The sequence below is a fragment of the Lynx canadensis genome, chromosome A2, assembly GCF_007474595.2.
Source record: "Lynx canadensis isolate LIC74 chromosome A2, mLynCan4.pri.v2, whole genome shotgun sequence".
Taxonomy (NCBI): Eukaryota; Metazoa; Chordata; class Mammalia; order Carnivora; family Felidae; genus Lynx; species Lynx canadensis.
In genome coordinates this window covers 13,156,983-13,180,912 of record NC_044304.2, presented here as the reverse complement: position 1 = coordinate 13,180,912, position 23,930 = coordinate 13,156,983, and the positions used below count along the sequence as shown (strand labels likewise).

The 23,930-nt window shown below is 58.7% G+C and overlaps 2 protein-coding genes across 5 annotated transcripts; both read left to right on the top strand.

The window, feature by feature from the left end:
- The first annotated feature begins 1,670 nt into the window (after positions 1–1,670).
- Positions 1,671–17,384, top strand: JAK3 (Janus kinase 3). 4 transcript variants are annotated; one of them, XM_030304276.2, is made up of 24 exons: positions 1,676–2,010; positions 4,206–4,398; positions 4,840–4,963; positions 5,748–5,859; positions 6,051–6,196; positions 6,546–6,840; positions 7,415–7,537; positions 7,647–7,804; positions 8,255–8,366; positions 8,619–8,805; positions 9,553–9,680; positions 9,849–9,980; positions 10,695–10,779; positions 11,187–11,314; positions 11,955–12,087; positions 12,163–12,314; positions 12,434–12,584; positions 13,198–13,337; positions 13,418–13,607; positions 13,886–14,010; positions 14,276–14,448; positions 15,071–15,188; positions 15,516–15,626; positions 16,510–17,384. In XM_030304276.2, the coding sequence occupies exons 2-24, from the start codon at positions 4,215–4,217 to the stop codon at positions 16,621–16,623; spliced, it is 3,321 nt and encodes a 1,106-aa protein (XP_030160136.1). In that variant the 5' UTR covers positions 1,676–2,010; positions 4,206–4,214; the 3' UTR covers positions 16,624–17,384. The 4 variants fall into 4 exon arrangements, with proteins under 4 accessions (XP_030160149.1, XP_030160136.1, XP_030160134.1 ...); XM_030304274.2 differs by having other exon boundaries at positions 4,202–4,398; XM_030304283.1 differs by lacking the exons at positions 1,676–2,010; positions 4,206–4,398; positions 6,051–6,196 and having other exon boundaries at positions 4,846–4,963.
- Positions 17,385–20,745: 3,361 nt separating this feature from the next.
- On the top strand, positions 20,746–22,639 carry INSL3 (insulin like 3). Its single transcript, XM_030294148.2, has 2 exons — positions 20,746–20,938; positions 22,053–22,639. The coding sequence occupies exons 1-2, from the start codon at positions 20,746–20,748 to the stop codon at positions 22,253–22,255; spliced, it is 396 nt and encodes a 131-aa protein (XP_030150008.1). The 3' UTR covers positions 22,256–22,639.
- The last annotated feature ends 1,291 nt before the right edge of the window (positions 22,640–23,930 follow it).

The window sequence follows — 23,930 nt, the reverse complement described above, 5'->3', positions numbered from 1 at the left end:
TGACCGTCACACTGAAGTTTTCAGGGCCCTAGAAACTCACTGTCCTTCCTGGAGGACTGGAGCCTCTGTCTCAGGGCCAGGGATGGGAGTATGCTTACATTCGTTTCTGCCAAAGCCACCCAGGAAGTAAATGAAAAATACCACAGCTAAGTCCCCCCACCCCCAGCAGCACTTCCTGCCACTAGCCTGCTGGGGCTCCTGCCACTGAGGCCACCCTCCTACCCCTCCCTCCACCCGCAAGGCCCCACTGATGCTTCCTAGCAAGTCTCCGAGCCCTCTGCCCTTGACATCCTGCTCTTCTCAGAAACGCTGTGACCCGGCCTCTGCCTGGGCTGTTCCCTCTGCAGGAACTCCCCACACTTCTAGATCACTCTTTGGCCAATCCCACTTGTCCTTGGATTTCAGTATCAAAGTCATTTCTTCCAGGAAGCCCTGCAGACTCAGGGTGTCTCCTACCAGCCCAGCCCCGAGGGCAACTGAAACAATTATTGTGTAACAGTTTAATATCATGTCCCCCCCCCCCCTCCGCCCATGGTCGGCTCCACCAGGCAGAGACTGGGTCCGTTCTGTCCCCCGATGTGTCCCCAGTGCCCTACACACAGGAGGCGCCTGGTAAGTGTCCGTGGGTGATTGAACTAGAGTCAACAAAATACATACATACCAAAGCCGTTTTTTTGTGCCAGGATATGTGATGGAATTATAGAAAGATTCCTCTAAAGTCTATCCCCAAAATTCTATTTTCTGGGGTCTCCCCAAGGATGCTGCCCTAGCCTCCTGCCTCCTCCACTCATGACAGCTTCCAGGGCATTAAAAAATTTTTTTAAATTAAAAAAAAAAGGTAAGTCAGATCTGACCCCTGCTCACCATTGTGCCTCCCCCTCCGTTCTTACCTCTTCCTGCCATTCCTGCCTCCTCTCTGGTCCTCGGACTGCTCACCTCATTCCACCTCAGGGCCTTTGCACTTACAGTGCCCCCACCAGGAGTGCCCTTTCTCTGTCCTGCTTCACATCGCAGCTCAATTAATTGTGGCCTCTGCGCAAAAGGCACCTCCCTGCCCCCAGCTCCACCCTGTGCCTGTCTCATCACCCTGGTTTTCTTTTTTCTTTCTTTTATTCTTTTTTAAGTTTATTTATTTATTTTGAGAGAGAGAGAGACAGAGAGAGCAGAGCCAGGGAGGGGCAGAGAGAGAGGGAGAGAGAATTCTAAGCAGGCTTCACATGGTCAACACAGAGCCCAACATGGGGGCCTGAACTCACAAACCGAGAGTTCACGACTTGAGCTGAGACCTTGGTTTCCAACGGAGGAACTTAACCAGAACCACGGAGCCACTCGGGTGCCCCACCCTGGTTTTCTTCCTTATCTGTAATTAGTAATCGTCTTCTTGACCGACCAGAGGGTGAGGTGAGCCTGAAGGCAGGCCTGGTCTGCCTGGTTAGAGCTGTTTCTAGGGTTGTACACAGAGCAAACAGCGTTGTGCAGAAAGCGTGGTGCACGGAAGGGGCCCATTATTCCTCCTAGGGTCTCATGGGGAAAGTACCCTGAAGAAGAACTTGACATTTATCTGGGGCAACTTCCCTGTTTCCTTCCTGGGTGCAGAATTAGTCCTGTTGCATACCCAACCCCATCGTGCTACGGATGGGTAAACTGAGGCCCTAGGAGCTGGGGCATTTCCAGGGCCCCACGGTGAGTGAGTCCGGAGCCGGCTGAGAGCCTCTCTGTGACCGGGGCCCTTCTCTGTCCTGTCGCTCCTTCCTTTAGGTCTAGGGTCTCCAGCAGCCTGTCTGAGGAGGGCCACCGGGCTGTGGAGGCTTCTGGAACTGTCTGCCCCTCCCTGGCCAAGCCCTCTTGCCTCCCCGTCCCCATCCCCCACATGGCCATGACTTTCAGTAAGTGACAGCAGCTCAGGAAGCCGAGGGGCCCACACAGGAAGGAGCCCGGTGGGACTTTCCTCCTGCTGCCTCCCTCCCGGCTCTGCCCTCCGGTCCTTGGCCCAGGGTCCCCCGCTGCCAGGTAAGAGCTGGCGAGCCACATGGCTCTGGGGTGGGGGTTGGGGGGAGTGTGTGAATGGCTGTGGCTGGGGACAAAGGAAAGGCCTCTGAGGAAAGCTGCCAGACAGACAGCTGGGAGGGCTGGCTCTGTGGCTTGTGACAAACGCTCTCCTCTCTGGGCCTCAGCTTTGTTCGGCATAACACGAGACCCCAAATTCCAAGCTCTCTGGACCTGAATGTATCACTGTGCCTCGAGCCTGGAGTTCATGGTCCCTGGAGGGACAGTTCCCAGCCTCCACCCTCCCAGGCCCCAGGCCAGAGCATTGGGTGACCAACCCACTGCGGGGGGCTATGGGACTTTTGGAGTTAAAACAAGGGCATTTTTCCGGGTCTCAAGCACCCCCTCTGGCTTTTTCTTTTTTTTACCTTCAATATTTAAAATGTGGCTGTATCTTTAAGATTTATTTGAAACGAAAGATACACTGCCTGATTCTGTTTACATGAAAGACCACGAAAGATACACTGCCTGATTCTGTTTACATGAAAGACCACGAAGACCACAATTAAGTCGTTGTTAGGAAGTGATCAAAAAAGAAAGGGGGGTGGGGGCTGCCTGGGTGGCTCAGTCGGTTGAGCTTCCGACTTCGGCTCATGTCATGATCTCACGGTTCCTGGGTTCGGGTCCCGCCTCGGGCGCTGTGCTGACAGCTCAGGGCCTGGAGCCCGCTTCGGATTCTGTCTTCCTTGCTCTCTGCCCCTCCCCCACTCGCACTTTGTCTCGCTCAAATAAATAAATAAATAAATAAACAAACGTTTCAAGGAAAAAAAAAAAAGAAATAGGAAGTGATCCCCTCTGGGGAGAGTGACTGGGAAAGTCCTGATTCCAGGTCTGGAAGCTAGTGACACTGGGGTGTCCCTACGGGAAAGATCTCTTTCCCCTCATGCCCTCCTTCCCCCATAGGAACCGCTAAGCCGCCCTGCCACGGGACTTTCCTGTCTGGTTTAGCGGACTTTTGTTAACTGCTCCCTCGGCATGTTGCCAAGGATTGTGCCAGTTAGTGAGAATCAAAAATGTTGAGACTTTGGGGCTCAGCTCAGCAAACCAAGGCAGGCGGGGAGTCAGCCCATTTCATAGCTGAGAAAGTAGAGTCCTAGCAATGGGAACCCTGGCAGGGTCACAAAGCTTGGATATGGTGGGGTTGGGATTTGAACCCAGAGCTTAGGGTCTTCACCTATTCCAGCTCTAGGCTTATATGCTGGGTGTGTTAAAAGCTCATTAATGCTGCCCCCCCCCCCACTATTATTCTGGTGCATAGTTTTGTGGGTTTTTTTTTTCCCCAATATTCTCTTTGTGTCTCCTTTATTCGAGTCAATAATGTAAATGGATCTTGTCCATCTACTCCCCTTTTCTCGCAGGACCCAAAGCCCAGCCGTTCCCTCTGCCTAGCCAGGGGTCCTGAGCTTTGGGAATAAGGGATGAGGGGCAGTTTCCTCCTGGGCCCATTCCGGGGAGGAATAGTGGGAGTGATAAAGGGGACAGGGGTGGTAGTGGTGGTGGGCAGACAAGACGGAGGTCCCTATCGACTGAGTCAACATCAGTCTGGATCTGATGCATGCCATCAGGCATTGCATCATATGCAAACACTTCCAGCCCCAGCCCCAGAAGTGCTTGAGTCTCCTAGATCCATAGGAAGTGATGGTCCATCACGGTCGCCTTAAATCCCCATAGACACAAGCCAGTATCCATCAGTTTCCCCGGTCAGCAAATCTGTGCATCTGTGATTGATTGCTCATGCCTGCCAGGGACAGGGATTCTGCCCTAAGGTATATGTGGAGACTATAGATTGATTGGAGATGTCTGCCCTGGCCACTGACAAGAATTCACATCTATTAAGTGTGTTAACTACACTAAAAAAAAAAAAAAAAAAGAAAAAAGAAAAAAAAGAATTCATAGGATGTAGAGTATCTTCCAGCCCCCAGCATAGCCCTTGCCTGGGGATCTCTGACTCCTCACCCTCCTTGCACACTCAGCTCCCCACCTCTCTTTCTCCATCTCTGTCTTTCTCTTTCTGTCTCTCTGTTCCTCTCTCCCTCTTTCACCGGCTTCAACCCTACCTCACCCAGCAGCATCTCCGTCTCCCCCACACCCCAAGAAGCTTTGTAGTCTTTTTCCCTCTGGCCAGACCTGAGTGGCTGCCTCTCTCTGTGTCCAGACAGGCTACACCCATGGCGCCTCCAAGTGAGGAGACGCCCCTGATCCCTCAGCGTTCCTGCAGCCTCTCATCTTCAGAGGCTGGTGCCCTGCACGTGCTGCTGCCCCCTCGGGGCCCCGGACCCCCACAACGCCTGTCCTTCTCCTTTGGGGACCATTCAGCTGAAGAGCTATGTGTTTGGGCTGCTAAGGCCAGTGGTGAGTCGGTCCTTAGATGGCTGGGCCGAAGAGCGGGGTGGGGCTGTGGGGGGCCCAGACTGGGAGCTGGAATAGCTACCAAGTGGAGTCAGCATTGGAGCTGGGGCTTTGAGGGATGAGGAAGGGCTTGGAAATGGAAGAAGGTGCACAGGGAAAGGCTGTGCAAAGACCCAGAGGCACATGAGCGGAAACGGTTGGTCATCCCTTGAGGTAATGGAGGAGGCTTTCTGGGGAGAGGGGGCGGGCAGTAGGTTGTGTGTGGATTCTCTCCTAAGGGCGATAGGGAGCTCTGGACTGTGTGTGGGCAGGGGTGGGACGCAGTGTCACAGCTGAAGATGGGAAAAGAGCCCTGTAGGGCTGCATGGGGTTAGGTAACCATGCCAGCCCTGCAGGGGATAGAGGGGGAAGCTTAGGCGGGTGCTGATGGGGGCATCCCCTCAGGCATCCTGCCTGTGTACCACTCCCTCTTTGCTCTGGCCACGGAGGACCTGTCCTACTGGTACCCCCCGAGCCACATCTTCTCCGTGGAGGATGCAAGCACCCAAGTCCTGCTCTACAGGCTCCGGTAAGAAACACATCACCCCGACCCCCGCAGGGGTGGGTTAAATTACCAGGAGGGGGTGACTTTGGTCGAGGGCACAGGGAGTTGCTTTTGTTTTTGTTTTCTTTTTTATGTTTATTTATTTATTTTGAGAGAGAGAGAGAGAGAGAGACAGGATCAGCAGGGAAGGGGCCAAGAGAGAGGGAGAGAGAGAGAATCTCAAGCATGCTCTGTCAGTGCAGGCTCAGTGCAAGGGTTCATCTCGTGAGCGGTGAGATCATGACCTGAGTCGAAATCAGAGCCACCCAGGTGCCCCAAAGGGCATGAGGAGTTGAAAACAACAGTGATCAGCGGTACCTGGGTGGCTCAGTCTGTTAAGTGTCCGACTTCAGCTCAGGTCATGATCTCATGACTCACGAGTTCCAGCCCCGCGTCGGGCTCTGTGCTAACAACTCAGAGCCTGGAACCCGCTTCGGATTCTGTGTCTCCCTCTTTCTCTGCCCCCTCCCCCGCTGATGCTCTGACTCTCTCTCTTTCAAAAATAAGTAAACGTGAAAGAAATTTCAAAACTCAAATCAAGCGACAGCGATCCTACAACCTTCTCATCTCCCTGCGCTTCCCGGTGGGTGCCCCAGGGAGGATGTGATCACTGCTCATCTCGCAGATGAGGAACTCAGGCCAGAGAGTGTAGGTTCCTTGTCCAAGGGCACGTAGCAAGTCAGTGGCACCACCTGGGCTCTGTGAGGTCTTGGCACCGTCCTCCAGCCCTCTATACTCCTACTCCAGGCTTCTTCCCCTTCCCCAACAGCTTTTACTTCCCTAACTGGTTTGGGTTGGAGAAATGCCACCGCTTCGGGCTACGGAAGGACTTGGCCAGTGCCATCCTTGACCTGCCAGTCCTGGAGCACCTCTTCGCCCAGGTAGGGGTCCGCATGGGGCTCAGCCCGGAGTAGGGGGGTGGTGGGGGGGATCCACAGGGCAACATCAAGGGTCCCGGTGGGGTGGCTTTGGCTGACCCCCTCTGAAGCAGCCCCGGGGTGGGAGTCGGCCCAAGGGTGGGGGTCTGTAGGGCAACATCAGGGCTCACAGTCGGGCTGTGACCGGCCCCCAGCACCGAAATGACCTGGTGAGCGGCCGCCTCGCCGTGGGCCTCAGTCTCAAGGAGCAGGGTGAATGTCTCAGCCTGGCAGTGCTGGACCTGGCTCGGATGGTCCGTGAGCAGGCTCAGCAGCCTGAGGAGCTGCTGAAGACCGTCAGGTGAGGGCTTCCAGGCGGTGATACCCAGCCTCTGCCTGGGAGTCAGAAAACGTGGTTCCACCAGGGCGTTGCCGGAGCCCGGGCTCCCGAGGCCTCCCGAGGCCTCCCACCTACAAGTCTGCAGTGTGTTCATGTGACTCAGGACCCCACCAACCCAGCCCCAGCCCCAGCCTACAGCCCTCCCCACCCTGACGTCCTCCCCCACTCCCCCCACCCCCGTGTGTGCGTCGTGCCCTCCAACTGAGGCCACACGCCAGCCCCTCAACTAAAATTGGGTTTGTGCGTGTCCCTGTCCACACCTGTGGCGATCTCTCCCCCCCAGTGACGACCTGCTACCCCCCACTCGTAGCTACAAGGCCTGCCTGCCCCCCGATCTGCGCGACCTGATCCAGGGCCTGAGCTTCGTGACGCGGAAGCGTATCCGGAGGACTGTGCGCCGGGCCCTGGGCCGCGTGACCGCCTGCCAGGCTGACAGGCACTCGCTCATGGCCAAGTACATCATGGACCTGGAGAGGCTGGACCCGGCCAGGGCCGCCGAGACCTTCCTCGTGAGCCTCCCCGGGGCTGCTGGTGGCCAGGATGCTCCGGGGCTGCTCCGAGTGGCTGGTGACAGCGGCATCCACTGGAGTCCGGGAGGACACGAGGTGTGGGAGGCCGCAGGGCGGGACCGACGGCAGGGGAGGAGCCTAGGAAGGAGGGGCGGGAGAGTGGGCGGGGTGAAGGCGTGGGAGGACTGGGAGAGCTCCGAGAGGGGCCCGTTGCGAGGGGTGGGGCTGAGCGAGTGGGCGGGAATGAAAAAAACGGGCGGGGCTTAGAGGAAGGGGACTGGTTGGGTGGGCAGAGATGGGGCGGGGCTAATTGGAGGGAGGGGAGGGGTCAGGACTGCGAGGGGGCGGGGCTTCCGGTGTTCTAAGAGAGACTGGGCGTTGGAGTGTGGAGCTGAGAGGGGGCGCGGCTCAGGGAGGGGACCCACCGACAGAGGGAGGTGAGGTTTAGCAGAGGTGGGGTGGGAGACTTTGGGGATGGGGGGGTTGAAAGGGGTGTGATTGATAAAAGGGGCCTGGGCTTGACAGGCGCCAGGTGGGAAGGGGGTGCGGCTGGGGGAGGCCGAGAGGGTCGGGGCTTATGGTGTGGGTTTGTGGGGTCCAGGCTTCCAAGAAGGATCGGGGGCTCCGAGGGGACAGGACCCCCAGCTTCAGCCCTCCCCCTCCTTCCCAGGCCCTCCAGCCCTTCTGCGACTTTCCAGAAATTGTGGACATCAGCATCAAGCAGGCTCCTCGTGTTGGCCCCGCCGGGGAGCACCGCCTGGTCACCGTCACCAGGACGGACAACCAGATCCTGGTGGGTGCTGGACCCTCTCCCCTCCCGCCTTACCCCGACCGCGGGGACGCGGGATCGTCGCGTCCGGGCCGCGGGGGGGGGGGGGGGGCGCTGACGCGGATCCTCACAGGAGGCCGAGTTCCCGGGGCTGCCCGCGGCCCTGTCCTTCGTGGCGCTCGTGGACGGCTACTTCCGGCTGACTTCCGACTCCAGGCACTTCTTCTGCAAGGAGGTTGCGCCGCCGCGGCTGCTGGAGGAGGTGGCCGAGCAGTGCCACGGTCCCATCACGTAAGGGGCCGCCCCGCATGCCCGCCCTCCGCAGCTAGAACTCGGTTCGAGTCTCGGCCACTCCCCTTCTCGGTGCCTCGGTGCCCTTCCCTCCCGGGAGCCTTGGACAAGGCTGGAACAGCGCCTGGGGCGTGGTTGGCGCTCAGGGAGGTTGGGGTCCCCCTTCTGCTGTCCGGGGCAGCGGCGTCCCTCTCTCTGATTCCTCAGGGCCCCAGCGCCCATTCCTGGGGATGCATGGCACCAGGCTCCACCTGCAGCCTCCCCTTTAATCCCCTAGTAGGAGCCCCAACTTTTGGCACATTTTATAAATAGGAAGGAGACAGGGGATGTTAGCTGGTGAGGGTCCCAGGGCTTCCGAGGGACCAGGGTTAGAACCGAAGTCTGGCTTCAGTTTCTCTGCCTCCAACTCTATGTTTCCCGCCGTCTTTTCCTCCCACCTTTTCTCCACAGCCTGGATTTTGCCATCAACAAGCTCAAGACCGGGGGCTCCCTTCCCGGCTCCTATGTTCTCCGCCGCAGCCCCCAGGATTTCGACAGCTTCCTCCTCACTGTCTGCGTCCAGGTCGGTCCGCCACCGGGAGCCAGGTGGGCAGGGAGGGCTTCCCGAAGGAAACGACAGTTGAGCTGAGACCCAAAATAGAGTCAGTATTTGCTCCTCGAAGAAGTTGGGGGCGGGGAGTGGAGGCCTTCCCAGAAGGGAACAGCATATGCAAAGGCTTGGGGATTGGAAATGAGCCTGTGGTGCTCAAGGGAGAGGGGGTGAGGGGGAGGAAGGTGCTGCCCGCTTCCACTGAGGGACCACTCCTCCTTGCAGACCCCCCTGGGTCCTGATTACAAGGGCTGCCTCATCCGGTGTGACCCCACGGGAACCTTCTCCCTGGCTGGCCTCGGCCGGCCCCACAGCAGTCTTCGAGAGCTCTTGGCAGCCTGCTGGGATGCTGGGCTGCACGTGGATGGGGTTGCGCTGAACCTCACCTCCTGCTGCGCCCCCAGACCCAAAGGTGAGCCCGCCCCCTCCCCTGGGCCGCGCAGTCGATCCGGGGGCCCTGCCTCGTGTGTGGCAAGCGGCAGAGATTGCCCGTCAACATGGGTTAGGGAAGAAAAGGTGACTTCTTGGCCTGTGGAATGGATGTTACTCTCAGGCACCACTAGGTCCAGACGCGGCGGGATCTGAGAGATGTCACTGGCGCGGAGTCTCTCTCCGTCCATCTCTTGCCTCTTCCTCTGGGTGACTTTCACTCTCAGACAAACCCCTTGGCGGGGACAACTGGAGGTGTGGGTTCTTCGGAGTCTTCCAGAATCTCTAGCAGGACTGAGACTAGGTGGCTCACAGGGTCACCCCCCCCGCCCCCCCTCCCCCACCGGGGCTTCCTGGAGTCTCCTTTCATTTTTTTCTTGAAGGTTTTTAAAATTTATTTTTGAGAGAGAGAGAGAGAGAGCGGGGGAGGGGCAGAGGGGGGGAGGGGCAGAGGATCCAAAGCAGGCTCCACGCTGATAGCAGTGAGCCAGATGGGAGGCTCGAACTCACGAACCGAGTGAGATCGTGACCTGAGCTGAAGTCAGACACTTAACCAACCGAGCCACCCAGGTGGCCCCTGGAGCCTCCTTTCAAAGAAATCATGTACTCGAGTCCTGACCTCAGGGTTGGCTTCTGGGGGAGACCCCAGACTAAGACAGGGCGTGACCCAACCTTAGGGGGTCTTTTACCTCTGGCCTTTGGTTGTTCCCCCACTACCTCCGCCCCGTAGAAAAGTCCAACCTGATCGTGGTGCGGAGAGGTTGCAGCACTCCCACATCATCCCTTGTTTGGCCCCAATCCCAGTGCCAGCTGAGTCAGATGACGTTTCACAAGATCCCTGCTGACAGCCTGGAGTGGGTAAGTGGCCCCCGAAAGTGGAGGGGGGGAGCCTCATTTGGGGTCCACATCCTGTCTACACCCTCTGCTGTGTGGCCTCAAGCATGTGACATGACCTCCTTGTGCCTCTGTTTCATTATCTGTAAAATGAGGCCAGGGTCCCACCAGGAACCCCCCTTATTCTTCCAGCATGAGAACCTGGGTCATGGGTCCTTCACCAAGATTTACCGAGGTTGTCGCCATGAGGCTGTGGACGGGGAAGCCCGGGAGACAGAGGTGCTACTCAAAGTGATGGATGCCAAGCACAGAAACTGCATGGAGGTGAGGGTGATGGGGACCACGAGTGTGGGGTCAGGACTGGCTGGAGAGAGCGTTGTAGATGCAGAGAAATTTAAACACACACAGGTCTTAAAACGACAGAAATGTAGCCACGGCATCTCCAAACCATGAAATACAGAAGGGGTCAGGGGATTTAGACGCAAACAGAAAGAGTACACCAAACAGAAGAAACGGCCAGTGCAAAGGTCCCGAGCCAGGGTTGTGCCCGGCATGTTTAAGGAACAGTGAGGAGGGGGCACCTGGCTGGCTCAGTTGGAAGGACATGTGACTCTCGATCTTGGGGGTCATGAGTTTGAGCCCCACGTGGGGTGTAGACATGACTTAAATAAATACAACTGGGAAAAAAAAAAAAAAAGGAACCGTGAAGAGGCCAGTGGATAGAGAAGAGGGGAGTGAGGTAGACGGAAGTATCAGCAGGGACTGGGCCACCCAGGGAAGGCTTGAGCCTGCTTTCAACCCCAAATGTCCCACTTCCGTGTGAGAGACCCAACGCAGATTTTGCAGCAGGGACTTCCAGCCCCCGCCAGAAAACCTTGATAGAGTGCTGTGTACCCCGGTGACAGACTCCAAGGTCAAAGGAGGCTTGGGACGAGGTCTCTTCCTGAGGCCAATTTGCGAGCAGCGAGTATGGGGTCCTCGGTGTGACCCTGGAGCGGGAGGAACCCATGGGCCTTCTCTCCCTTCTCCTCTCCCCAGTCCTTCCTGGAAGCAGCGAGCCTGATGAGCCAAGTGTCGTATCAGCACCTCGTGTTGCTCCATGGCGTGTGCATGGCGGGAGACAGTGAGACACCACCCTCGTCCCCACCCCTGCCCACGGGGCGCATAGCGGGAACATGACAGGGGGATACTGGATCATGTGGGTTGGGGGCGGCGCCCTGTGGGTGGTCAGAGGCCGCTAGCCCGCCTTGGAGGTTAGACGGTGATTCTGGGTAAGTTCGAGGCAGAGAAGGCAAGGGTGAGTAGGGACGAGGGGAGAGGAGGAAGGGGCATGTTCCCGGCGGAACGCGCCAAGGGCCGGAAGTGAGCTCTGGGGAGAGCTCACCGCCTTCCAGGCATTTCGGGCATAGTGCTCTCATGGGAAGTAAGGGGTGCGTCGAGTAAGGACGGAGGGAACAGTCCGAACTGAGAGCCCGAGGGACCCCTGATGCAGTCCCGCCTCCCAGCCCCACCCCGCCCTGCTGCCACCAGGTGTCATGGTGCAGGAATTTGTGCGCCTGGGAGCCCTGGATACATATCTGCGCAAGTCTGGCCACCTGGTACCAGCCAGCTGGAAGCTGCAGGTGATCAAGCAGCTGGCCTATGCCCTCAACTATCTGGTGAGTGTTCCTCTGCCCGCTCTACCCTCCATTCGTGGAATGGAGGGGGAATGGAGCGCGGGCTCTGTGGTATGCGTAGGAGTGTGGCAAGGAGGCCAAGAGGGGCATTTGAGACTGCGGGAACAGCCTTCGTACAGGCTCAGAGGTGTAAGAGCAGGAGGAGGGAAGAGCAGCTGGTCATTGGTGGGTCTCCGGGGCGTAGGGAGCAATGAGCCTGGGCAGGAGGCCAGAAGAGGGCCGGAGCTGGGTTTTGAAGGTTGCACAGTAGCTTAAGGGGAGGAAAGAAGGAGGGCATGTCAGGCCAAGGACACAGCCTGGGCCAAGGTCTGCAGATTAGAAGGTGTATTGCATGTCCTGGCGTGAATCAGGCAGGAGACCAGGGTGGGGGTGTGGAAGAATCTCATAGGGACAGTGAGCAGGTATCTCAAAGGGCCTTGAAAGCTAGGCTGAGAACCTCTGACCTTACCCTGAAGGCAACGGGGAGCCACAGGGTGGGTTTGAGAAGGGGAGGACCTACCAGTAGTTCAGGGAGTGGTCTCAGCAGTAACAGGTGCGCTTTGAAGGATGCGTGGTAGTTCTCCAGCCAGACTGTCCATCCATCAAACCCTCCCTGGCATTTCTCTGTGTCCGGCCCCCTTAGGAAGACAAAGGCCTCCCCCATGGCAATGTCTCGGCCCGGAAGGTGCTCTTGGCTCGGGAGGGGGCTGACGGGAACCTGCCCTTCATCAAGTTGAGTGACCCTGGTGTCAGCCCCACCGTGCTGAGCCTGGAGAGTAAGTGTGGAAGGGTGGAGGGAGGGGCCTCGTGGGGCCGGGGAGCAGACCCCTGACCCCAGCCCCGCTCCCCAGTGCTCACTGACAGGATCCCCTGGGTGGCCCCTGAGTGTCTCCAGGAGGCCCGGACCCTCGGCTTGGAAGCTGACAAGTGGGGTTTCGGTGCCACAGTCTGGGAAGTGTTCAGCGGGATCCCGATGCCCATCAGTACCCTGGATCCTGCCAAGGTCAGAGCACCAGTGGTGGCCTCCAAAGCCCCCATTTGGCAGCTTGGGGAGGATGGGCTGGTCTGGAGGGGCCTCCTGAGGGTGCGCTGGCAGTGACCAGCCACTCTACCCACCCTCAGAAGCTCCAGTTTTACGAGGAACGGCAGCAGCTTCCTGCCCCCAAGTGGATGGAGCTGGCCACACTGATCCAACAGTGCATGGCCTATGAGCCAGGCCAGAGGCCCTCCTTCCGCGCCATCATCCGTGACCTGAACAGCCTCATCACTTCAGGTGCCCGCTGGGCCGGGCAGGGTGGGCGGGGCTGGCAGGTCATACCGCTCCCAGAGCAGGGAGGAAGGGAGATTTGCCCGCAGAGCCTGCCCTATGTGCTTGGCAAGGTTGGTTGGAGTGGTTGGTGACTGTAACAGTCAGCATGAGCCTCAACAGCTGCTGTAACAAACAGACCCCTCCCCGCCTCAGCTCTAGGTTGAATGTGATGGATATTTACTTTTCTTTCAATGAGGGTGTCCGGGTCAACAGGCACCTCTCCCTCTGTGTGGCTCCACGCATCCCGTGCCGGATCCTTTGCAGACAAGAGGGAGACTGTGGAGGGTCCCCATGTTGGGTTTCCATGGGCCAGGCCTGAAGGAGCACCCAGTGCTTCTCCAGCGCTTTACCTGTGCCCCGGAGCTATGGGTAGTTGCACAGCTTGCATGGCACCTAAGGGGGCTGCCTTTGCCCAGCGGGCATCTTTTTCCAGCCCCCACAAAGTACCCTCAGGCTTGCGGTGGCCCTGCCATAATGCACAGAGAGGGTAAGCAGGCGGACCGAAGTCCCACCGCAAGTCAGCTTCGGAGCGGGACCCAGGACTCAATGTGCTGGTCGCTTTACCTGTGCCCCGCAGATTATGAGCTCCTCTCAGACCCCACACCTGGTGCCTTGGCGCCCCGTGATGGGCTGTGGAATGGCGCCCAGCTCTACGCCTGCCAGGACCCTACCATTTTTGAGGAGAGACATCTCAAGTACATCTCACAGCTGGGCAAGGTGAGATGGGCTGGGCTGGGCTGGGCTGGGCTGCGCGGGGAAGCACCCCTGCACGTGGACACCAGCCCCGCGTCCCCCAGGGCAACTTTGGCAGCGTGGAGCTGTGCCGCTATGACCCGCTGGGCGACAACACGGGGGCCCTAGTGGCTGTGAAGCAGCTTCAGCACAGCGGGCCAGACCAGCAGAGGGACTTCCAGCGGGAGATCCAGATCCTCAAAGCCCTCCACAGCGACTTCATTGTCAAGTACCGCGGTGTCAGCTATGGCCCGGGTGAGCCACTTGCCAAACGTGGAAGCTTCCATTTCCACACCCGAAAAATGGGTCATTATGAGGGTTAAGGGAATCAATGTATATTGTAGAACGTACTGTACTCAAGAGCCATTGGCCATGAAAGGCGTCGTTGTTGGGGTTCCCATCGTATAGAAAGCAATCCCGAGGCTGGGAGGGGCCCGGGGTCATACTCTGACCGGGGAGGAAGAATGGAGAGGGGGGGTGGACAGAGTTGGGCCCTGTGGTGACTCCCCCCAGCCTCTCCCCGCTTCACCCAGGCCGCCAGAGCCTGCGGCTGGTGATGGAGTACCTGCCCAGCGGCTGCCTGCGCGACTTCCTGCAGCGACACCGCGCGCGCCTCGACGCCAGCCGCCTGCTCCTCTACGCCTCGCAGATCTGCAAGGTGCGGGGCCGTGCCTGGGGGGACCTGGGGCCTGAGGTGGCTAGGCCCGGGTGGGGGTGTGCGTGGAGTCGCGGGGAAGGCTGCAGGTTGAAGTTTGCAGCCCAGGTCCGGTCGGAGAAGCGGTTGAGTTAGGGCTAGGGTCAGCGCTGGAGTGCAGGATGGGTCCAGGGTAGGGTCAGGCTTGGGGTCTGCGGGATTGGATCCCAGATCAGGCTTGGCGCCCCTGCGGCTTATGCTGGGGTCCGCACCTCGTGGTCGCCCGCAGGGCATGGAGTACCTGGGCTCCCGCCGCTGCGTGCACCGCGACCTGGCGGCCCGTAACATCCTGGTGGAGAGCGAGACGCACGTCAAGATCGCCGACTTTGGCCTCGCCAAGCTGCTGCCGCTCGACAAAGACTACTACGTGGTCCGCGAGCCCGGCCAGAGCCCCATCTTCTGGTGGGGATCCCGCCCCGGCCTACCTCTCCTCCCCACTGCTCTGGCCCCCACCTCGCTCCCGCCTTCGGGGGCCGGCCGCGGCCCCGCCCTTGCCGCCGTCCTGGCCCCTCCTCCTAGCGCACCGGCCCGCCCCCTCGGCATCGGCCCCGCCCCTCCCCCTGGAGCCTGGGCCCCGTCCCGACCCCGCCCAGGCCTCCCCCCTCTCCCTCTCCCCTGACCCCTCCGGGGCTTTCACAGTCCTGGCCCCGCCCCTCCCACCGTCCTGGCTCCTCCTCCCCCCCCCCCCCCCCCCCCCGCCACCTTGGCCTTCCTACCAGCATACCCTCCCTTCCGCACAACCTGGTCCCACCCCGATCCGCCCCTCTGTCCTGGCCCCTCTCCCTGGAGCCACGGCTCTCCGCCCTGAGCCCGCCCAGACCCCCCTTTGGGTTGGTGAATGAATACCCCATCCCACAGGCGGGGAAGACTGACCCCGGAGCCGGGAATGACCTCCTACATTGCAGGGGGAGGGGGGGGAATGACCCCACCTACAACTGACCAGCTCCCCTAGCCCAAGGCTGTCCCCTCTCCCGTCCTCTGCCTCACTCTCGCATCCCAAGACCTCCTCCCCCCCCCGCTCCAGGTACGCCCCAGAGTCCCTCTCTGACAACATCTTCTCGCGCCAGTCGGACGTCTGGAGCTTCGGGGTCGTCCTGTACGAGCTTTTCACCTACGGCAACAAGAATTGCAGCCCCTCAGCCGTGAGTCAGCGCCCCTGGATCCCCAGTAACCCTCCTCTCCCTCATCCCTTCCTGGCCCGTCCCTGCTCTGTCTGTGCCCTATTTGCTCGGTCACTGGTCCCAGCGTTATATAGGCCGTCTATAATGGGGAGGACGTCTCCACTATGGCTGACCCCCACTACCGCTGGCAGCCCCCTCTGCCTCCATCACAGATGACCCTTCCTTCTCCCTTACAGAGGCCCTCTCTCTCCACCGCGGGTGATTCTCTCCCTGCCTTCACTATGGCTGCCCCTTGGCCCCAGTCTCGGGCGGCTCCTCCCCCACCACGGGTGCTCCCTTTGGCCCTAGGAGTTCCTCCGGATGATGGGATGTGAGCGAGACGTCCCCGCCCTCTGCCGCCTCCTGGAGCTGCTGGCTGAGGGCCAGAGGCTGCCCGCGCCTCCTGCCTGCCCCGGTGAGGTGAGCGCTGGAGGGCCTGCCTCAGTTTCCCACTCCCCCCGGACCAGCCAGCTGGCCCCTTTGGACTTCCCCACCCATCGCTGCCTTTTGATTGAGAGCTGAAGGGGATTCTGGCTGTTCTGTGGCTGTATGCCAAGTCACAAATACTCTCAGATCCTCAGTTTACCTATCTCCAAAACGGGAGTAACAATGCCTTATGGGGTGGGGGAAGGTCAAGCAAGTCAACACCTCTCCCGCACTCAGTTTAGAGTCCATAAACGTTAATGACTCTTACAGCTGATCATCACAACTTTTGCGGAAGTGTATGACGTGAGGCTGGTCATCCGTAAATTGATCTGCCCAGGCCCCAAATGTTTACTGAGTGCTGACTGTGTGCTGGGCTTTGTGCTGGGGTGCTGGGGACCCAGCAGAGGACAGAACAGATACCACCCTGTCCTCTTGGTAACCAGCAGAGGCTAACAAGAACATTCTGGTGGTTATCAGTGTCTGGAAAGAGAGGAACAGGGGGACATAAGGGTGGGTGGTAAGTCCGGGAGGGCCTCTTAGAGGGGGCGATCCTGAAAGAGGAGGAGGAGGAGCCCACCCCTGGGGAGAGCCGCGAGAGGGCATCCTCGGTGGAGGACACAGCAGGCACAAAGGCCCTGAGGTGGGAATGAGTTTGGTGCATTTAAATAACGAGATGGGGGCAGATGCAGCTGCAGGAAACAAGAGACCAGGTGATGGAGGGAGACAGGGGAGGGTTAGGGTGATGAGATTTTGTTCGAAGTTCTGTAGGGAGACAGGGGAGGCTTTGGAGCAGAGGAGGGATGGAGGTGAATTTACATTTTAAAACGGTGACTAGGAGTTGCACGTATGATCCTGTTGTCTCCTCGCACCCCCTCAGGTTCATGAGCTCATGAAGCTGTGCTGGGCCCCGAGCCCGCAAGATCGGCCAACATTCAGTGCCCTGGGCCCCCAGCTGGATACACTGTGGAGTGGAAGCCGGGGGGTTGCATAGAGCGTGAGACTCACTGCCTGCCCTGCTTGTCCGCAGGGAGAGCCCCACGCACTTCCTTTTTCTCTCTCCTGCACACCTCTGGGTTCTGGTCTTTGTGGATTGGCCGTGTGACCTTCGGCAGGAAGTTGCCACTCTCTGGGCTTCCTGCTTCACAGAGATCCCCACGGGGCAATGACATTGCCTTTGGGAGGGCTACCCACCCCTGCTGGGGGGCAACAACCGTCTGGTGGCCTCAGCAACCTGAAAAGGTTCAAGATGAATCCCTCGGTTGGGGGCGTGGCCGGCTGTGCCTTGCGAAGGGAATTGAGGAACCAGACTGAAGCCCCTCCCATCTTCCTACCCTCTTGGATTTGGTCCTGGGCTTCCTGGCGCAGCGAGGACGTGGCATAGCTTTAAATATATGATCCCAGGCTTCTGTCCCCCCTCCCTCTTGTGCTGGAGCGAGCCACAGACAAGAGCGGCTGCCCTGGTTGGAAATTTGCTTTTGGGGGCCAGGAAGGCTGGGATCACAGTCCACCCTAAATGTACCAGAGCGTGTCAGGTTTCATGTTGGCCCACTTGCACACCGGGGCCCTTTCTGTCCTGACTGGAGGGTCACACAGTTGATGACCCTGGAGACTTGCAGCAGCTAAGGGAAGGAAAGGTATTCTCGGCAGAGGGAACAACACGGTGAGAGTGAGGAGGCTCAGAGGACAGAGGTTAAGAGCCCACGGTTCTGCCACTCACTTGCTGTGTGATGGCAGGCAAGTTGCCTCCCCTTTCTGGGTCTCCTGTATAATGGGCAGATTAATGGTGCTGGCCTCCTGCTGTACAGTTTCCAGAGCCTTGTGAGAAAGCATCTTGGGCAGGCTAAGTAACCCCCGCCCCCACCCCCACTTCTCCCCTGCCTGCAGTCTTTTCTGCCACTTTTGCCCCCTGGAAAACGTATTTATCTCTCAAAACCCCAGCTATCCCCTCCCTGCAGCCTTCCCTGGCATGCTCCCACCACTTCTCACCGGCCGATCACTCTCCTTCTGATCCTAGGGCTGGGGTGTCTGTCCAGATCTGTGTCCTCTCACCCAGAGGCTCCCTGGGGGCTGGGCTGTGGGGGGGGGGGCACAAAGGGGATTCTGGGAATGTTTGTTGAATGAATAAAGTTCAGCGAGAAGAATGGTTTAGTTGCTGGACTTGGGGTGATGGGGCGTTATGGGAGGCTGTAAGCTGGGGAGGAATGTGGTTAGGGCTGGGGGATGGAAAGCTCCAGCTGCTGGCCTTGGCTCTGTCCTGAGAAGCTGATTACGGCCTCCCGGTGGGTGGAGAGAACAGTTTGCTCTGGGTGGGGAGGGGTGGGGGGTCAGAGGGCAAGGTTGGGCTGGGAGGGCTAGGCTATGAGGAGGGGGTCTAACATCAGTGGGGGCCAAGCAAGTCTCTGTCAGGACTGCTGGGAGATATGAAGAGGCACAGAGAGAAGTAGAGAGAGAGAGACAGACTCAGAAAGGGCAGGAGAGACACAGTGTCTCTCTTCTGTCTCTCTCTCTCTGTCTCACCTGCTGTCTTAGCCCCGGGAAAGCCATCTGCTTGGGTGCAAGGTGGAAGGGGGCTGCTTTGGGCTCAAGCAAGATACGGTTCTCAGCCCGGGCCCTCTTTTGTCTCTGCTTCTTTGCCCTCCTTGGTAAAACGAGGTCCTAAGTCCTCCTGGGCACCAGGCTGCCACCAAGCAGATGCCGAGCAAACACAGCCAGCTTCATTCTGGGCCCACCAGTCCCTGCCCAGCCCAAAGGGAGAGACAGAGCCGGCCAACAGCCCCAGCCCCAGGCCCAGCCTCCTATGACCATGGGCAAGTGTGGCAGTCCCCTCTCTGAGCCTCGGTGTCCTTATTTATACAGTAATAAAGGGGCGCCTGAGTGGCTCAGTTAAGCGTCCGACTTCGGCTCAGGTCATGATCTCGAAGTTCGTGCATTCGAGCCCTGTGTTGGGCTCTGGGCTGACAGCTCAGAGCCTGGAGCCTGCTTCGGATTCTGTGTCTCCGTCTCTCTCTGCCCCTGCCCCACTCACGCTCTGTCTCTCTCTCTCAAAAATAAACATTAAAAAAATTGTTTTCTTTAAATAAATAAAATGGTGGTGGTGGTGGTTGTGTTTAAAAAGACTGCTCCCCCATTGCTCCTCCTGGGGGAGCTACGCCCATGGCCCTGGCCCAGGGGGAGGGCCCCTCACTGTCTCATGCAGATCTCAGCTGCTCGGTAACCAGTGTGGAGGTTACAACCACTCTTGGGGTTCTTCCTACAATGGCGAGATGCCCTTCGGCAACACCCATGGTACACGGCCTCAGGCCACACATGGAGGTCACTTGTAGGAACAGAGTGCAAACTCAGGCTTGGGGCTCTGCTGTCACTGGGGTCCAGGGTGGGGGCCTAGGGTTTCCCCGGCTCACTCTTTCTGGGTGGATTTAAGACAGAGAGCGGGAGTTTAATGTTCAGAGCACAGGGCTCGCTTCCCCCCACATGGCGGCCTGAGTCCCTGTGCGTGGCCGCGTAGGCGTCCTGGTACAGACTCCTTCCTCCGGCCGTCTCGGGCCCCGGCTCGGCGCGTCCAGGCTGCTGTGGCACAATACCAGGCGGCTTCCCCGACAGACGCTTCCTTCCCGCAGCTCCGGAGGCTGGACGGTTGAGACCAGGGTGCATCAGGGTGCCAGGGGTAGGCCGAGGGCGGGCCCTCCGGCTTCCAGATGGCTGCCTTCTGGCTGTGTCCCCGCGTGGACAGGGAGGGGGCGTGGGGGCACATCCTCTCACGGCCCCTCCTTCGGCAGCACCAACCCCGGGATGGGACCCCCACCCCCCTGGCCTCCGCGACCTAACCCTCTCCCGAAGCGCCCCCCTCCAGACACCATCACGAAGGGGAGTGGGGCTCACGCATAGGAAATGAGGGGGTGTTTTGCACTAGTTAGGGCTCAGCTGATCGATGACTAGTGTCGTCGTTGGACTGGCCTTTGTGGTTCTGCTTACAAGACGCCCTTCCGCAGACACCCATTGGGAAAAAAATAAAGGTTTCTCACTTACCAGACCTGGAGATCACCCAGCGCCCCCAGGGCCACATAGTGAGAGGGGAAAGGGGGGACTGAGACAGAGCTGCTTGTTCACTGGCTGGGCCTCTGCTCTTATTGGGTCCAGGATGGGAGCCCAGGGTTTCCAGGGCCCATTGTTGGTAAACTTAAAACATACGAGTAGTGGGGGGTGCGGGGGCAGGGGTGGGGTGGCGCCTGGGTGGCTCCGTCGGTTAAGTGTCTGACTCTTGATTTCGGCCCAGGTCGTGATCTCTCAGTCTGTGAGTTCGAGCCCCGTGTCGGGCTCTGTGGTGACAGCTCAGAGCCCGGAGCCTGCTTCGGATTCTGTGTCTCCTTCTCTCTCTGCCCCTCCCTGGCTTGCGCTCTCTGTCTCTCAAAAATAATTAAACGTTTAAAAAAGAAATTAAAAAACAAAACAAAACATACAAGTGGGAATTTAAAGCCCTAGGAGGGGAAGAAACAGGGGAGAAGACAGCCTGGTTCTTTCTCTAGTCGTGTGGCTGGAAAATAGGTTTATTCCAGAGAGCCATCATTTTTTTTTTTTTTAAGTTTATTTTTGAGAGAGAGAGGGAGAGAGTGAGCACGTGCACAAGCTGGGGAGGGGCAGAGAGAGAGAGAGAGGGAGACACAGAATCCAAAGCAGGCTCCAGGCTCTGAGCTGTCAGCACAGAGCCTCACGCAGGGCTGGAACCCACCAACCGTGAGATCATGACCTGAGCTGAAGTCACTTAACCGACTGAGCCACCCAGGCGCCCCCAGATAGCCACCTTTGAAGATGGGCCATCAAAAGTTTAAGTCAGATACTATACCAAAGCCTGGCTCAGGCGGTGGAACACGTGACTCTTGACCTCTGGGTCTTGAGTTGGAGCCCCACTGGGGGCATAGAGATTACTGGGGGGGGGGGGGGGAGTGGAGGAGGGACACAACTGCTGGGGCTTACACTACACTTGCACTCACCCTACCCTTGACCTTCTCCCTGAGCCATCCCGCGGAACGTTCTGTCCCCCATCCAAGGTCCCCCAGCTGGGGCTGGCTGGCCGCCTATAAGAAGGGATCCCCGCTGGGGCCGGACTCCTGCCGCCATGGACCCCCGCCGCCCACTCACCTGGGCACTGGTGCTGCTGGGCACCGGTCTGGCGCTCGCGCTGGGCCCCGCGCCTGCTCCGGAAGCCCCAGAGAAGCTGTGCGGCCACCACTTGGTGCGCGCGCTGGTGCGGGTGTGCGGGGGCCCGCGCTGGTCCTCCGAAGACGGGCGGCGAGTGGCTGGCGGGGACCGTGAGTGGAGCCGCGCGACGATTGCGCTCCGGGGTTTCTAGCTGGGGCAGGTGCACGCGGGCGCTGGCGTCGGGGCGGGGGCAGGCGGGTGGTTTGCAACGCGCGTCCCCGGGGGTCCACTTGCCCACGGCGCCGGTGTGTGCAAATTCGCCAAGGATGCGTCCCCTGCCGGGCAGGAATCGGTGAGAGGCGAGCGAGGCGGAGTCTTCGAAGCGCACGGTCAGAGCCTGCCTTATTTACAATCCCAGCGTTTTGATCTTCGCGATTTGGGGCGTTCCTTGAGTTTTTTTTTTTTTAATTTTTTTAACGTTTATTTATTTTTGAGACAGAGAGAGACAGAGCATGAATGGGGGAGGGTCAGAGAGAGAGGGAGACACAGAATCCGAAACAGGCTCCAGGCTCTGAGCTGTCAGCCCAGAGCCCCACGCGGGGCTCGAACTCACGGACCGCGAGATCATGACCCGAGCCGAAGTCGGCCGCTTAACCGACTGAGCCACCCGGGCGCCCCTAGGTTTTTTAAAAACAGTGCATTAAAAGAGGATTAATCTTCATTGTTGAGTGTTTAGGCTCCCGCTTGAATTGCGCACTGAGGCCAGCGCTCGCTCTTCTCATCCTACTGCGGGCCCTGGTGCGGAGGGTGGAAAACAGATTTGTGTGCCCACGTGCGTCACACGTGTGTGTCCTGATGTGTGCGTCTTTGCGACCCAGATGCAGGCGGGCACCCATAGGGGGAGACTGGGAAGGGGTACGAGGCTGTGTGCCCGTGTGTGCGTGTGTCCATGTGAGCCTGCACACGGGTGCACACGTCTATGTCACATGTCACCTCTGCTGTCTTCGGCTTTGTGAAGCGTCTGCGCGTCTGTGTGGTAGGTGGCTCGTGGAAACGTGCACAACCGGGGACCCGTGAGCGCGGCTCGAGAGTGCGCACACCTGGATGGGGGATTATGTCCGTGCTCGGTATACAGTAGGCACTTAGCAGTCGCTCCCTTTCTGTTTGTGCACATCCTGAGTGTCTGGTGGGTCACGGCACAACGTGAGCGTGCAGCTGTCTGCACGTATTGGGGAGGGGTCCTCTAGGGTCCCCTGTCCGTGCTGAATTCTGCTCCGTCCCCAGGTGAGCTGCTGCAGTGGCTGGAAGGACGACATCTCCACGGGCTGGCGGCCGATGGGGACCCCACGCTGGTTGTCGTGCCACAGCCCCTGCCCCAGGCCTCTCGCCGTCACCGCCCCCGCCGGGCAGCCGCCGCCAACCCTGCACATTTCTGCTGCCTCAGTGGCTGCACCCGGCAGCGCCTGTTGACCCTGTGTCCTCACTGAACCCGCCTGGGTGTGGCCTCAGAGGATCCAGAGACCCCCCCCAGGGGTCGGGTCTGGCGGGCTCCTGGAGCACCATAAAGCCCCATCTGGGAGGACGGGGGCGGATCACCTCCCAGCACTCACCGCCTCCCCCGGGCCACCTTCCTCTGTGGGGCCAACTGCAAAAAAAAAAAAAAAAAGATCGCGCCTCAACCCTGGCCTGGAGGGTCCTTGGTTTCACGGGGATGCCAGACTCTGAGGGCCAAATGTTCTCACCTCTGAGGAGCCCCAGGCGCCACCCACCCCATATCTGTGACACCGACCCTCGTTGTTGTCTCCCTAATAGTAAATAAATGAAGCTCCTGCAGAATCCGAAGCAGCCTTCTGCATTTTTCTCAAGGAAAAAGGGACAAGCCTGGGTCAGCCCTTGCGTGGGTGGGTCGTACCCCGGCAGCCGGGGACCCACGGGGACCCACCCATCACTTTCAGGAGCGTGACGGCAACTTGTGAATCATCACAATGCGAAGTGGGAAAACAAGGGGCACCTGGGTGGCTCGTTGGCTAAGCATCCGACCCCAGATTTTGGGTCAGGTTGGTAGAATCAGCCCTGAGATGCACGCATGCGCTCTCTCTCTCAAAATAAATAAACAGTAAAAAAAAAAAAAAAAAAAAAAAAAAAGGGAAAACTAAGGCCCGGGGGAGATGGCTGTTTGCCAAGGTCAGACACAGAGGCAATGGCCAAGAGCAGGATTTGAATCCAGGTTATCTGTCAAGACCCGTGAGGGGGGCGGGCTTCATGTCACCTAACGTCCACTTAATGGCGGACAAACGTATGGACGCCGGAATGAGTCACAGTGGCCACTGACTGATCCGACTCTGACCATTTTTCTCACCTGCAACCTCCGGTCACCCTGAGATGGAAATAGTACGATAGGCCTCCGGAGTGAAAACGACCAAGCATTTGACTACACGATCCAGTTGTCGCATGTGTCTTACTTCCCTACATCCGCCATAACAAATTAGCAGAAACCGGGAGTCTTAAAATAGTAGAAATTTCTTCCTTCGTAGTTCTAGGAGCCAGAGACAGAAGTCAAGGTGTGGCCGGGGTGGTTTCTGTTCGAAAGGCTCTGAGGAAGAACCTGGTCCATGTGGCTACTGGCAATCCCTGACCTTCCTTGGCTTCTAGATGCATGACTCCAAGCTCTCTCTCTCTTTTTAATTTTTTTTTTTTAAATTTTTTTTTTTTCAACGTTTATTTATTTTTGGGACAGAGAGAGACAGAGCATGAACGGGGGAGGGTCAGAGAGAGAGGGAGACACAGCATCGGAAACAGGCTCCAGGCTCTGAGCCATCAGCCCAGAGCCCGACGCGGGGCTCGAACTCACGGACCGCGAGATCGTGACCTGGCTGAAGTCGGACGCTTAACCGACTGCGCCACCCAGGCGCCCCTCTTTTTAATTTTTTAATGTTTATTTAGTTTTGAGAGAGAGAGAGAGAGAGAGAACGAGCGGAGGAGGGGCAGAGAGAGAAAAGGAGACACAGAATCCGAAGCAGGCTCCGGGCTCTGAGCCGTCAGCACAGAGCCCAGTGCGAGGCTGGAACCCATGAACCTTGAGACCATGACCTGAGCCGAAGTGGGACACTTAATTGAGTCACCCAGGTGCCCCTCTGTCTTTTTAAAAAACGATGTTTATTT